General features: G+C 39.1%; 1 protein-coding gene and 1 pseudogene across 1 annotated transcript in view; one reads left to right on the plus strand and one right to left on the minus strand.

Annotated features, from left to right (window-relative positions):
- Positions 1 to 13,962, minus strand: part of LOC141500085 (uncharacterized) — a 49,394-nt gene that overhangs the window by 34,216 nt on the left and 1,216 nt on the right. Inside the window, 3 exon segments of the mRNA XM_074202982.1 lie at positions 198 to 314; positions 2,335 to 2,461; positions 7,239 to 12,380. Of these exon segments, the coding sequence (XP_074059083.1) occupies positions 198 to 314; positions 2,335 to 2,461; positions 7,239 to 7,274 (280 nt within the window). The 5' untranslated portion in view covers positions 7,275 to 12,380.
- LOC141499434 (small ribosomal subunit protein eS4-like) lies at positions 8,617 to 9,491 on the plus strand (annotated as a pseudogene).

Here is a 13,962-nt window from a genome sequence, read left to right on the forward strand (position 1 = left end):
GATACTTGAATGTCTTTTTATGTATCTATTATGCATGTCTATAACTATTTAAGGTCACTTTGATTTTCTTTTACCCCTTGATTTTTTTCCCCAAAGACTTTTTCCAATTTCTATTTTGAAGGATGATGACACCTCTCTCTCTCTCTCTCTCTCTCTCTCTCTCTCTCTCTTCTTTTCTTTTCTTTTTTTCCTCTCACCTCTTTTCAAGTTTTTCCTGGTGTCATCTCTTTCCTCAACACCCTGCAGCTCCAGGTGCCATGGATCTTCTCCTCGTTCCAAATGGACAATCAGGTCTGGTTTGGAAACTGGGAATCCTGTTTGTGATAAAGGAAAGGGATAGGTTGGTTCATACTATGGAAACTCAAAAGAATTCTCAAGGCTCCCTAGTACCCTGATCAACAAGTGAATGTCAAAAGAAGCTATGATGAAAAGACAGCAAATCTAAGTTTTCAGAAGAGAAAATAAACCCAGGAGGGTAGAACTAGTGAAGAATTTGGGTACAGAGAAAAGATAAGAACTGCTGGTTCCCACATACTGAGAGAATAGGAAATTTTCTTTTTTTTCCCCCTTTTTTTTTGTTGCAAGGCAATGGGAGGTTAAGTGACTTGCATAAAGTAACACAGCTAGGCAATTATTACCATATTTCTCCATGTATAAGATGCATCTTTTTAAAAAAATTTGGGGTCTAAAAACTGGGAATGTCTTATACAGTGGCTGTAGATTTTTTTTTACTTGCATTTTCCACTTTTTCATACTTGTTTTTGCTCATTGTTATAGTTTTACTTGCATTTCCCACTTTTTCTTGCTTGTCTTTGCACTCATTATTTTGCATTTGCTACCAGTATATTAGGTTACATTTTGCTACATTCTGCCCAGATATGGCTCAGAAAAAATTTTCATACATTGCTGAATTCAAGTCAAAAGTGATCCAGTTTGGGGGAGGCTAGGTGGCGCAGTAGATAGAGCACCAGCCCTGGAGTCAGGAGTACCTGAGTTCAAATCCAGCCTCAGAATCTTAATAATGACCTAGCTGTGTGGCCTTGGGCAAGCCACTTAATCCCATTGCCTTGCAAAAAATCTAAGAAGAAAAAAAAAAGTGATCCAGTTTGCAAAAGGGAATGTAAATCATGCGCTGAATGCCAGTTTGGCCCTCATCCAACTGAGAAAACAATCTAAGACTGACTAATGGAAGGAGAAACCCTACTGAAAACATCCCAGTAGGTTTAGAAAGGGAATTAAAAAAATGGAAGGGCAAGTAGAATTCCTGTGTCCACAAAGATGATTCAGCAGGTGGCAAGAAGAATTGCTGATGAAAAAGAAGTGACTGATTTTAAAGGAGGGCACAATGGGTGCTTCAGGTTCATGAAACAAAATGGACTAACATGTGGCCAAGCACCAGACTTGACCAGGGAGAGCTTGTGGTCAACCACAGATCAGAGCACAGGCAGGAGAGCAGGCAGAGCCTCTTCTGAGGCAGTGATTCCTCATCCAACACAGATGAGGACAAGATAATGGACAGTGATGAGAAGTTGTATGAATTTTATGATGAATAAAACTGGAATTCAGTAACTGTATATAATACTTTTTTTTTCAAATTTTTGGGCCCCCAAATTAAAATGCATCTTATACATGGGAAAATATGCTAAGTGTCTGAGACTCGATTTGAACTCAAGTATTCCTGATTCCAAGGTTGGTGCTCTATCCACTGTCCAACTGCCCTGGAAATTTTCACTAAAAAGAACATTATCCCCAAACCCAATAAATTTTGCTCTGACAAAAGTCTAACACTTGTGGCAGCTACATGGGACAGCCTGACCCAGAGTCAGGAAAGACTGAATGCCAATCTGGTTTCCGATGCCTACTGTGTGACCCTGGACAAGTCACTTCTGTTTGCTTCAGTTTCCTCAACTATAAAATGAGGAAAATAGCAGCACCTATCCCACAGGATTTTGTGAGGATCAAATGAGATAATACTTGAAAAGTGTTTTAGTACAGTGGCCAACACATACTCAGCATTACTTAAATGTTTATCCCCTTCCCATGATGGAAGTTATATGAGCTTCCTAAAGAACAGGATCCTCTACTGAGGGCTTAGAGGACAAGAAAATGGGGACCACAGGCCCAGAAAAAGGAAGCTGCTTATTTGCCCCTTTGGAAGGAACAGACTTAGTCCTTGAGCACAGGAAGCTAAAAACCTTCATCCCTGAGTACAAAAGGAATAAGAGCTCTGAGCCACAAGTTTGCAGAGCTACTCAACAAATTACAAGGCATGATAAAGAGGAAAGCTAGAAAAACCCCGAGGGGGAGGGGGCAGATTCAAAAGAGTTACCTTACCCAGGCAGAGCAGGTTCCCATAATTCTCCAGCATGACGTCCCTATAGAGAGCCCTCTGAAGAAAGTTCAGGCACATCCACTCCTTTCTTGTGAAATACACAGCCACGTCGTCAAACATCACTGTTTCCTAAAACAACACATTCTTGCTTCCTCAGAGACAATCCCCGGGCCTTTATGGCAGAGAGACTAGCAAAGGTCCAGTGAGGAAAGGCTTTGGAGGGACAGAAAGGGACCTCTGTGCATGTATACAGTCAGCATATACCACTTCTTGATAGGTCTGAGTTAGCAAGGCTAACTATAGAGAAGCTGACTAATTTCTCCTGGAGTGGATCCCTGTAATATCTGTAGCCAGGTGGCAACACCCTCTTCCCCTCTAAAGTCCATTCTGTCTAAATCTCGCAGCTGAGAGCCACATTGCTGCAATTGATCTATCACTCTTCAAGGTATTTATTTCTCCCTCCTTTCTCATGGAACTCAGTACCTGGCTCAGTCACTGTCCTTCTATGTAGAGACTTCAAAAGCCTCCAGCCTTCCAGTTCTCCCAGTCATGGGTTCATCAGTCAAGACCTTCAGGGGTGAGCACACTCCACAGCTACCATCCCATTTTACTGTTTGACCTCCAGACTCAAATATTGAAATTTCTCCTTTTAACCAAAGTCTCTAAGGCTTCCATTTCTTCCCCTAAAAGTGTTCTATAAATGAGTAGACATAATCAATCATTCAGAAGTAGACACAATCACTCCTACAGACTGGATACAAAGGAAAAAAAAGAATACAATTCCTGCCCTCAAGTTTACATTCTCCTGGAGAAATATAATATATTCACAGAGAAGTAAATACAGGATAAATATAAATAATTTTTCAAGGGAGGCATAAGATACTAGCAAATGGGGGAAATGGACCTCCTGGAGGAGCTGGCCCTGCAGTTGAGCTTTAAAGGGAACTAGGGTGAAAAGAGGCAGAAATGAGGTAGGAAGACAACCACATTTTGAGAAAACAGGTGTATTAAGACCATAAGCAGAAGATAAAAAGGTCACATATAAAAAGAGCAAAGAGACTAATTTGGTCAGGATGGTGAGTGGGGAGTTTGGTAAGAAGGACTGATGTGTAATCAGCCTGGAAAAGACCATGAAGCATTTAAGTGCCAATCAGAAAAGTTTCTATTTTATTCCAGAAGTAATGGGGAGTCATCAAAGCTTCTTGAGTGGGTGCATAACTTTGTTAGATCTGTCAGCCCTAATATCATTTAATGGCAAATCAGGGAAACAGGAAAGGTTTCCTATTATGGATGACACTTAAGTTGAACTTTGGAAGAAACAAAGGATTCTAAGAAGTAAAGGCAAAAAAAAAGTGTATTCCAGAGACACAGGACAGCTTATGAAAAATAAAGGAGGTGGGAGATGGAATATCAAATTTGGAGAATAGCAAGTAGGACAGATCAGCTGGAACACAAATTATATGGCTAGAGGAAAGTTGAAAACGTTCAAATGGCCAATGTGCGACATTTGGATTTTATCCTAGAAGTAATAGGGAATCACTGAAAAGTCTTGAGTAGTGGAGTGTCTTTGAAATACCAAGTTATCTGAGATCCCTTCTAAGATTTTACAATGTGATAAAATCTATATTCATTTGTTTTAAATCTTTTCATACTTATCACTTTAAAGTTTTCATCTTTCTTGATCTTTTTTAGGATTTAATATAAAATTATCTTTTCTTCCTGGATATTCTGTCCTCCCTGGGTCATTATCATATTGTTCTCTCCTGGTCCTCTCCTCCTCCCCATCGGATCATTCCTTTTCAGTTTTCCTTGTTGGATTCTTATTCATACCTTGCCCTCTAATGATGAATGTTCCCCAGGCTCTATCTAGGACGGTCTGTCTCTACACTAGAGATGACAAATTCATCAAGCCAGCAAAACTCTCCTGTAGAATTGCCATGTGTGGCTGAAATCAGATGAAAATGTGATTGAGAAATGTTTAAAAAGATAGAAAAAAATAGCACAATGATAATGCTAATTTGAGTTTTTCTAAGTCAATATACAGCTTTCAGGGATCCCATTTCTATCTGAGACTGATACCTCTTCTGGAGACTTATCTATGGCATAAAGTGGCCAGGTCTTGCCTCCATCTCACAGAAACCATCTCTATTCTAGTTCACACCCTCAACATCTCCTCAGACTAATACAATAAATTCTTACTTAACCTCAGCTTTTGGTCTCTCCTTTTTTCTCTAGAATAACCCCAAAATGCTTCAGCTTAGTATTGAAAGTCCTCCCTCCCACCCCCCCCCACACAACCTCACCTCACCCTTACCACCACCACCCCCATCCCTCAATCTGGATCCCATCTACTTCTATTGCATTTCATGTTACTCCTAATGCTTTGCAGACTCTTTGCTTTTTTTTCAAAGCACAGACCAGGAACCACTCTCTACATAGGGTCTTTCCTGGATTCCACTCCCCTCCTCCCCCATTATTAGCACTTTTTCTCCACTGGAATTTTGTAGTGTTATATATTTACTGTTTGTGTACTTCTATACATATCAATGGTCTCAGGAAAATGTAAGCACCTTGAGGGCAGGGGCTATAGTTTTTTTGTCTTTGTATCCCCAGGGCCTAGCAGAAATAAGTACTTAATAAATGTCTGCTGAAGTGAAATGGTGATTCTCATCAACTCCAATGGATTCAATTATCATTCCTCTGCACATGACTCCTGGATCTCTCTATCTACTGGAGGAGTAAGGAAGAACAGAGAACCATCTGAGGCTGAGGAAAGGAGAAAAGAGGCAGCAACAAATCACCAAAAGTTTGTCGGACTTCTCTGTCTAAATGATTCTCTAGACATGTTAACCTTAAATGTCTGAAACAAAACTCATTGTTTTCCCCCTAAATAAAACCTCTTCTCCAAATTTCACTAATTCTGATGAAAATACCAATATTCTTCCTCTAATTACCCAGGTTCCAAGCCTCAAAATTATCCTTTACTCTTTCCTATCTCTCATTGCACTCCCTACCTCCATCACCAAAGACACCATAACTTGTTGATTCCATGTCCATAACATCTCCTGTTTCCATTCCCTTCTCTGGGCCAAAGTCTCACCTTACAACCTCAGACCCTCATCTCCCTTAACATGAACAGCCTCCAGTCTCTCCCCAACCACTCTCCTGCCAATGTAATCTTCCTAAAATAATTTTCTAGCAGTATCTCTCCTGTTCAAGAAACTCTGGTGGCTCCCTATAGTTACTAGAATAAAACACAAAGTCTTCCCCTTAGCATTTAAAGGTTTCTAATCCCTCTTTCTAGCTTGGTTGTATGTAATTCCTTCCCATTAACTCTATGTTCTTGTCAGACTCTTTTATTTCCTATTCCCTATACCTGATATCCCATCTGCAGTCTCTGAGGCTTTGCACTGACCATCTATCTGGTATACTTTCTCCTCAGTCTCTTAGAATTATTTGCTTCTTTTAGACCGTAACTCAGGTGTAACCTTCTATGGAAAGTCTCCTCTGATCTGTGTACTCTTCCCTCTCTTTCCTCTCTTCCCTTCCCTCTTCCATAAATTCCCCTAGTAGAATTTTAGCTCTTTGATACCAAAGACTGGTTTTTTGTTTTCTCCTTGCACATATTCATTTCCATCACCCAACCAAACACTGTAAGCTCTTCATCAGTGCTTTCTGCATTAAATATAAAATCAATATGGGACTGAAGCTCAGCCTTCTAGACAGTCAATAAGTAGAGTGCTGAACTCGGAGTCATGAAGATTTAAATTCAAATCCAGACTCAGACTATCACTAGATGTGTGACTCTGGACAAGTCACTTAACCACTGTTTGCCTCAGTTTTCCTATCTATAAAATGGGAATAATAATGCCACATACCTCCCAAAATTACTGTGAGCATCAGATGAAATAATACATTTTCCAAGCACTTTCCAAACCCTAAAGCACTATATAATTGCTAGTTATTATTATCCCCTGGAGTGTATAAATAATCCCTACCCAGAGTAGACAATGAATAAATATTTTCTGACTAGATAAACATAAAATTAAGTAAATTTTGTTTTTTTGTAAACTATTGTTCACCTAGTGACAGCCACCAAATTGCAAGTATTACTTCTATGAGACATGAAACAGCTTTGACTGAGCTTGTTTTATATAGAACTAGAGGAGGGAATTCCATCTAATGTGAGCATAGAGTTACAGGTTCTAAATTCCTCCTTCATTTGGATCATGTCAAGGAAATTCTCTGGATTCCCCAACATTTCCACACAGAAGGACTTGGGCCAAGAAGAGTCTTGGACCACTGTCCAAACTAATTCAAGAACAGGACCCTAAGAATCCAGCTTTGATCTTACTGACCTACTAAGAAGATGTAAATAAGCAGTGTGGAGATGACAGTCAGGATAGGAAAGGGTTATATAATCATCACATATAACTTCTATGACTCCTGGAAAGGATGGGGGGGGGGGGCGGGGAAGAGATCTTCCCTAAAGGGAATCATGGAAAAAAGAGCCAAGATAATACTTATATACCTATAGTGTCATATTCAATGGGGGTCTAGTTTAGAGCTCTAAATGGAGTTTGTTGAGCAAAAAAGACACATTGGAAGGGAAGGACACAAGGCCCTACTTGGCAGCAGATCCCAAAGAGAATTATAGAAAGTAGGGCCCACCTGGAACGTGTGAACCTCATGACCACAACTTCTAAGCCCCAGCTAGAAATAGGGCCAAGAACTGACCAAATACCCCTGTGATTCAAAGAGTATAGACCATGGGCTCTATACTGTTTACATCTATAATCCTGGGAATATGAGGGAAAGGAAGAGTTAAAAAGAGGGTGGAACTAGCAGCCATCTCTACAACTGAATAAAGAAGACAAGTGGCAGGACCTCTGGAAGGACAGCTCACCTGGGACTTGGCCAGTATCAGGAACACAGATGCCATTGCCAAGGCTCCTCGACTCCCTTAGGGAAAAGGGCAGATACTTGGGGAGCAGGCAGAGCTAAGGAAAAACAGAGGAGCCATGAATGAGACCAGTCCTTTTTTAAGTTCCCTGACTCACTAGAATTCTCCTTCTTTATCAGAAATGAAGGGGTCCTAGACACAGCTGTTTGCTTAAAACCCTCTCTTTCACCAAATCATCACCAATCACCATGACCTGAACCCCTAAAAAGTACTTTAACATGCTGAGATACCATAGCAGTAGAAGGAATCATGGGCATGTAGATTACATAGAACTGAATTTTGGATTTCCCAGTTCTTTCCCTCCTCTAGTGTGAACAATTCATATATTAATAACTTAGTTGAAAAATTCACACAGTCCTGAATCACATTATAGGATCTCAAAGGGAATCCAGTATTGGTTAACTTTGTCTGCAAGTTCCCCAACTTCTCCAAGTGATCCATTCTACTTCTGAATAGCTATAATTATTAGGAAGTTTACCCTTATATCGATCCAAAAATCTATCTTTCTGTTACTTCTTCCCATAGTGCTAGTTCTACCCTCTGGAGTCAAGCAGAGGAAGTTTAATCCCTTCTGCCAGTGACATTTCGAAAACTTGAAAACAACTATTAAACTTCCTTTAAGTTGTCTCTTCTCTAGACATTTCCAGTTCCTTCAACCAAAGCTTTTCTGTCTTTTTCCCATCCTGGCCACTTTCCTTTCATTTTCATAGATCTCTCCTAAAAAAAAAAAAAAAAAATGGTACCTAGGGCTATACAAAATACTTTAGGACTGCTGGATTAGGGTATAGGATAGAGAGACTTGGAAACACCATCATTCTTACCTGTTCCCTCTACACAATAAGTCTTTAATCAGGTGTTTACCTTACCACTCTTTTTTGGGATTGTTATCTGATGTTCTAACAAAGTTAGGAAAAGCCAATTTTCATGTAACTTTAATCCTTGGATTCTTTCTTCCTCTTACAAGGACAGAAAAAATGGACCCATGAATAACAATCACATAGACCTGAAATCTCAAAGTTGGACAGGACCTTAAAAGATCATCAATCAATCAAACAACAAGTATTTATTAAGTGCCTGCTATGTATCTTGTTCCAGGCCTTGGGATCTAAGACAAAAAAAGAAAAGAAAAGAAAATAGTATCTTTATACAGCTCACATAAAATGGAATTTGACTTTCTGATGGCAAAGACCTGGAAATTGAGGGGATACCTATCAATTAAAGAATGTTTATAGAAATTGTAGTCCATGATTGTAATGGACTCTTGCCATGCGGCCCTGGGACCAACCGGTCGTGCTTCTGGAAAAGACGCCAAGGCCCAGAGGGTTAAAGTGACGTGGCCAAACACAGCCATTAAGTAGTCCCCGACCCTACCTGCAGTCAAGTAAATTTCCTGCTTTATCCCAGATTTAGTGTAGCCATGGCTTGTGGTCCCAAGAAACATCTGAAACGTGTAGCAGCTCCAAAGCACTGATTGCTGGATAAGTTAACAGGAGTATTTTCTCCAAGACCATCTACAGGTCCCCACAAGGTGAGAGAATGTCTTCCCATCATCATCTTCCTGAGAAACAGGCTCAAGTATGCCCTAACTGGAGATGAAGTAAAGAAGATCTGCATGAAGTGATTCATCAAGATTGATGGCAAGGTCTGCACTGATATCACATATAACTGCTGGTTTTATGGATGTCATTAGCATTGAGAAGACAGGGGAACATTTCCATTTGGTATATGACACAAAGGGATGCTTTGCTGTTCATTGTATCACAGCTGAGGAGGCTAAGTATAAGTTATGCAAAGTGAGAAAAATCTTTGTGGGTACAAAGGGTATTCCCCATCTGGTGACCCATGATGCCCGTACTATCTGTTATCCAGATCCCCTCATCAAAGTGAATGATACAGTTCAGATTGATTTAGAAGCTGGCAAAAATCACTGAGTTCATCAAGTTTGATACTGGAAACCTATGTATGGTGACCGGTGGAGCCAACTTTGGTTGAATTGGTGTGATTACAAATAGGAAGAAACAACCTGGCTCTTTTGATGTTGTTCATGTAAAAGATGCCAATGGCAATAGTTTTGCCACTAGGCTTTCAAACATTTTTGTTATTGGCAAAGGTAATAGGCCTTGGATCTCTCTTCCTAGAGGAAAGGGTATCCATCTTACAATTGCTGAGGAGAGAGATAAAGAGATTGGCAGCTAAGCAGAGCAGTGGCTAAATGATCGTAAATCATGAGAGAATTTACAATTTGTAGGTTTTCAATCAAATTAAGATTTTAAATTCAGTTTTTAAAAGGATTATCCTACAAATATATAAATTACAACAAAAAATAAGAATCTTAAACAGCTCATTTTTATAAAGCAAAATTGAACAAGCCATAATGCCTTTCTCTTCTTTCCTTGAATTAGAGTACTTTGCATATGACTGTTGCATAAAATGGTGTGGAAGATATACCTCTGTTGGTTTTGCTTAACTTCTTTGTTACATGGAAAGTCTCACTGTGATTGGAGGATGGGGAGAGGAATATTGTAAAATGGCTGATACTAAAACAAAAGACATTAATAAAACACGATTGTAATGGACTACTATTGTTCAATAAGAATTGATGAGCAAGATGCTCTCAGGAAAAACCAGGAAAAACTTAAATGAACTGATATAAAGTGAAATGGATAGCACCAGGAAAACACTGTATGCAGTAACAGCAATATTACAATCTATGAAAGACTTAGTTCTTCTCAGCAATACAATGATCCAAGACAGCTCTAAAGAATTTATGATGAAAATGCTATCCATTCCCAGAGGGGAAAAACTGAAGGTATCAGAATACAAATTGAAATAAACTTTTTTACTTTATTTTTCTTGAAGATTTTCTTTTACAATATGATTAATATAGAAAAAGGCTTTACATGACACACATGTATAACATATCAAAGTGCTTGTCTTGTCAATGAGGGGGTGGGGAGGGAAGAAGGGAGAGAATTTGGAACTCAAAATTTAAAAATTGAATGGTAAAAATTGTTTTTATATGTAATTAGAAAAATAAATTAAAGAATAAAAGAAAATAAAGCTTGAACCGAGCTTTGAAAAAAGTTAGTAATTCTAAAGGACAGTTAGGAGACACAGTGAATAGATCTCTGGACTTAGAATCACAAAGACTCATCTTCATGAGTTCAAATCCAACCTCATTCAATTACTAGCTATGTGACCTTGAAGAATTCACTTAATTATTTGTCTCAGTTTCCTCATCTGTAAGATGAACTGGAGAAGAAAACAGAAAAGCCCTCCAGTATCTTTGACTAGAAATGCCCCAAATAGTGAAATAGTGTCATGGAAGAACTGGACATGACTGAATAATAGCACAAGAGATGCTAAGAGGCAGAAGAGAGGAGGGAATAAATTCCAGGCATTGGGGGCAGACAAGACATGGAAGTGTCTTTTGTGAAGAACAGCAACAAGATAAATTTGGCTAGACTGAAAAGTGTGTGTAAAGGGAAGTAATATATCATAAACCTGGAAAGGTAGACTGGGTCAAGTTTTGAAGTGCTTTCAAAGCCAGTGGAGTTTGTAATTAATACTTGGAATACTAAAGAGTTACACTAAGAAAGTGATGATAAGGTCAGACCTGTGTTTTAAGAATATCACAACAGCTGTGCAGAGGATAGTTTAGAGAGGAGAGAAATTTTAATAAGGAGACTAAGTAAGAGACCATTGCCATAGTCTAGGCTATAAGAATCTATGCAAGGGTGGCAGGTATAAAGATGAGTGGAAAGGATCAATGTAAGAGGGATTGTGGAGGTAGAAACAACAAGACTTGGCAACTGGATATGTAGGTGTTTGCTTTAGGAATATATACACTAAAAATCCACCTGTAGAGTGAAAGAAGGGTAGAGGAGTCTGACTGAGATAGTGAACTTGAATTACTGCACGGATAGTGGTATACTTGAAAGATAAGGAATTTAGGGAGAGGAGAAATCTTAGGGGGAAAGGGACATAGGGAATTTCACATTTTGGATATAGGAAGTTTGAGATCTACAGGACTCTCAGTTCAGAGCTGGTAGCAAAAAAAAAAGAAAGAAAGAAAAAAGAAAAGAGATAGAAACATGTTTTTAAACACACAGAAGATAGGTGGCGCAGTGGATAGAGCACCGGCCTTGGAGTCAGGAGTAACTGAGTTCAAATCCGACCTCAGACACTTAATAATTACCTAGCTGTGTGGCCTTGGGCAAGCCACTTAACCCCATTTGCCTTGCAAAAAAAAGTGTATCCAGAAATATATGGTCAAGAGTGTCAAAGGCTTCAGAAAGGTCAAGAAGAAGAATGAGGACTGAGAAGGATCCATTGGATTTGTCAATTACAAGATCATTGGTGATGTCATATTCCAATTTTACTATATAGGATAACTTTCTGGGAGAGGAGAGAATACAGGAGGAAATTTAGGCAAGGTAAAAATAAAAGATATCAATAAAAAATCATTTTAAGGGATCATTGGTAACCCTGGAAAGAGTAGTTTCGGTGGAATGATAAGGTCAGAAGACAGATGGTAAAACAGAGGAGAAAAAATAGAAAACAAGTGGAGAAGGTCTTTTTTTTTTATTTCCTAGGAGTCTGACTGTGAAAGGGAAGGAATTTTTTTGAGGGTTTTTAAGGATAATGAGACCTGGAAGTTTGTAGTCAGCAGGGTAGGGGCCAGTAGAGATTAACCATTAGGTGAGAATAACTATAGGGAATCTGCTGAAGGAGATAGGAGAAGATGGTACCAAGGGTACAAGCAGAGAAAGGGATTGTATTTGATGAGGAGATACAAATCAGTTCTGGTCCAAAAAGTGAATAGGAATCCCTCCTGCAACATTCCTGACAAGTGGCCATCCAAATTCCCATATGAACACCTGGTAGAAGGCTCACTACCTGTCAGGGCAGCCTATTCCACTCCTAGAAGACTCCAACTTTAGAGGCAACATCAGAGTAACAGAGAGAATAAAATTCTTCACTCACCTGGAGTCATGAAAACCTGAATTCCAATCCTACCTCTAACACTTACTATGGGCAAAACCTCTCAGGGCCTCAGTTTCTTCATCTGTAAAATGGAGACAGCTGTAAAATAGTTCATAGGGTTGTTGTGGGACTGAGAAATTGTTGGTAAAGTGTCTGTTAATATGTGTCAGTTACTATGACAACTAGGTTTTCCCTGTCTTGTACCAAAAATCATTCCTCTGGTCCCTTTATCCTATGTATGCTAATGTCTCTTCTAACACCTTAGTCTTTTGAGCAATGAAGCTCAACAATCTCTTTGACATCCATAGACATGAGACTCCACCATCATTGATAACTGTCATTTCCATGTTCTTGAACCAAAATGCCCCTTTTTTGATCATAATCTCTTATTTTCCATTTCTTCCTCTATTTTACTCCTGCTAAAACTCTATTATCCTACATCTTCACCATGACCTCTAGTCCTTCCACTTCTTTCTACCCTATCAACCCATCATCCCTTCTTTGGCTTCATTTTTCTTACCTCACAGTCTCAAATCTATAGTTGACTTGTTCACTTGCACAATTCCCTTCAAACCTGGGTTCTTTGCCCTCTTGTCCTAACACAAGGACATGTATGTCAGGCCTCAATACTTGTTCATTCCCATCATCATCCCATCAGAGTCAATTAGATGGCTAGAGCACTGGATCTGGAGTCAGGACGTGAGTTCAAATCAAGCCTCAGACATTTACTAGCTGTATGATCCTGGACATGTCACTTAATGTCTGCTACCTCAGTTTCTTCAAATGTAAAAAGGGAATAATAATAGCACTATCTTCTGAGGCTATCAAGAGGATCAAATGAGATAATATTTGTAAAATATTTAGCAAGGTTTCTGGTATATAATAGGCTCTAAATAAATGCTTCTTATTTCCTTTTCTTCCACTTCCCATCTCTCTTCTCGCTCCTGCACCCATGGAGAAAAGCCTACAATTGTGTTGGCTGAGTCCACTGCAAATTCATATTATCTTATCTTAAAAGGGCCCTCATTACTATATAGTAGCAATCTTTATATCTTTCCAAAGGACCTGGAGTCAGGAGGATTTGAGTTAAAATCCAATCTCAGACCTGGTTCCCTCAGTTTTCTCATATGTAAAATGGGAATAATAAGAGCACCTTTCTCCCAGAGTTTTTGTGAGGCATTATAAAATTCTTAACAAGAACCTGGAACTATTATTATATATAATTCTCTAGAATGTTCCCTTCACAGCTGTTTTAACATTCTCTTTCTTTGACCTTCTATACCTCCCTCACTTCCCTTTTTCTTTCATTTCAGCAGATGACCTTACCTCTCACTTTATTAAGAAAACTTACTTTACTTCCCTTCCTCCACATCTGTAAATCTTCACCTTTTATTGTCTCTTTTGCTCTAGAAAGAGGTGATTTTTCTCATCAAATGTTCACCTCTCTGTTTGTACCATTAGATTGGAAACTCCTTAAAAGTACAGCCTGTTTTTGCTTTTCTTTATATCCTTAGGAGCCTCACATATAGCAGGTACCCCTTATCCCACCACTTTTTTTTCATCCAGGAGCTTTCTTCCCCAGAAATCATTCCCCCTTTCTCATCTTTCATCTTTTTCTTTCTACTGATTCCTTACCTGCTTTCCACAAATATGCCTAGTTCTTCCCCATCCTTAAAAATTC

The sequence above is a fragment of the Macrotis lagotis genome, chromosome X, assembly GCF_037893015.1.
Source record: "Macrotis lagotis isolate mMagLag1 chromosome X, bilby.v1.9.chrom.fasta, whole genome shotgun sequence".
Lineage (NCBI taxonomy): Eukaryota > Metazoa > Chordata > Mammalia > Peramelemorphia > Peramelidae > Macrotis > Macrotis lagotis.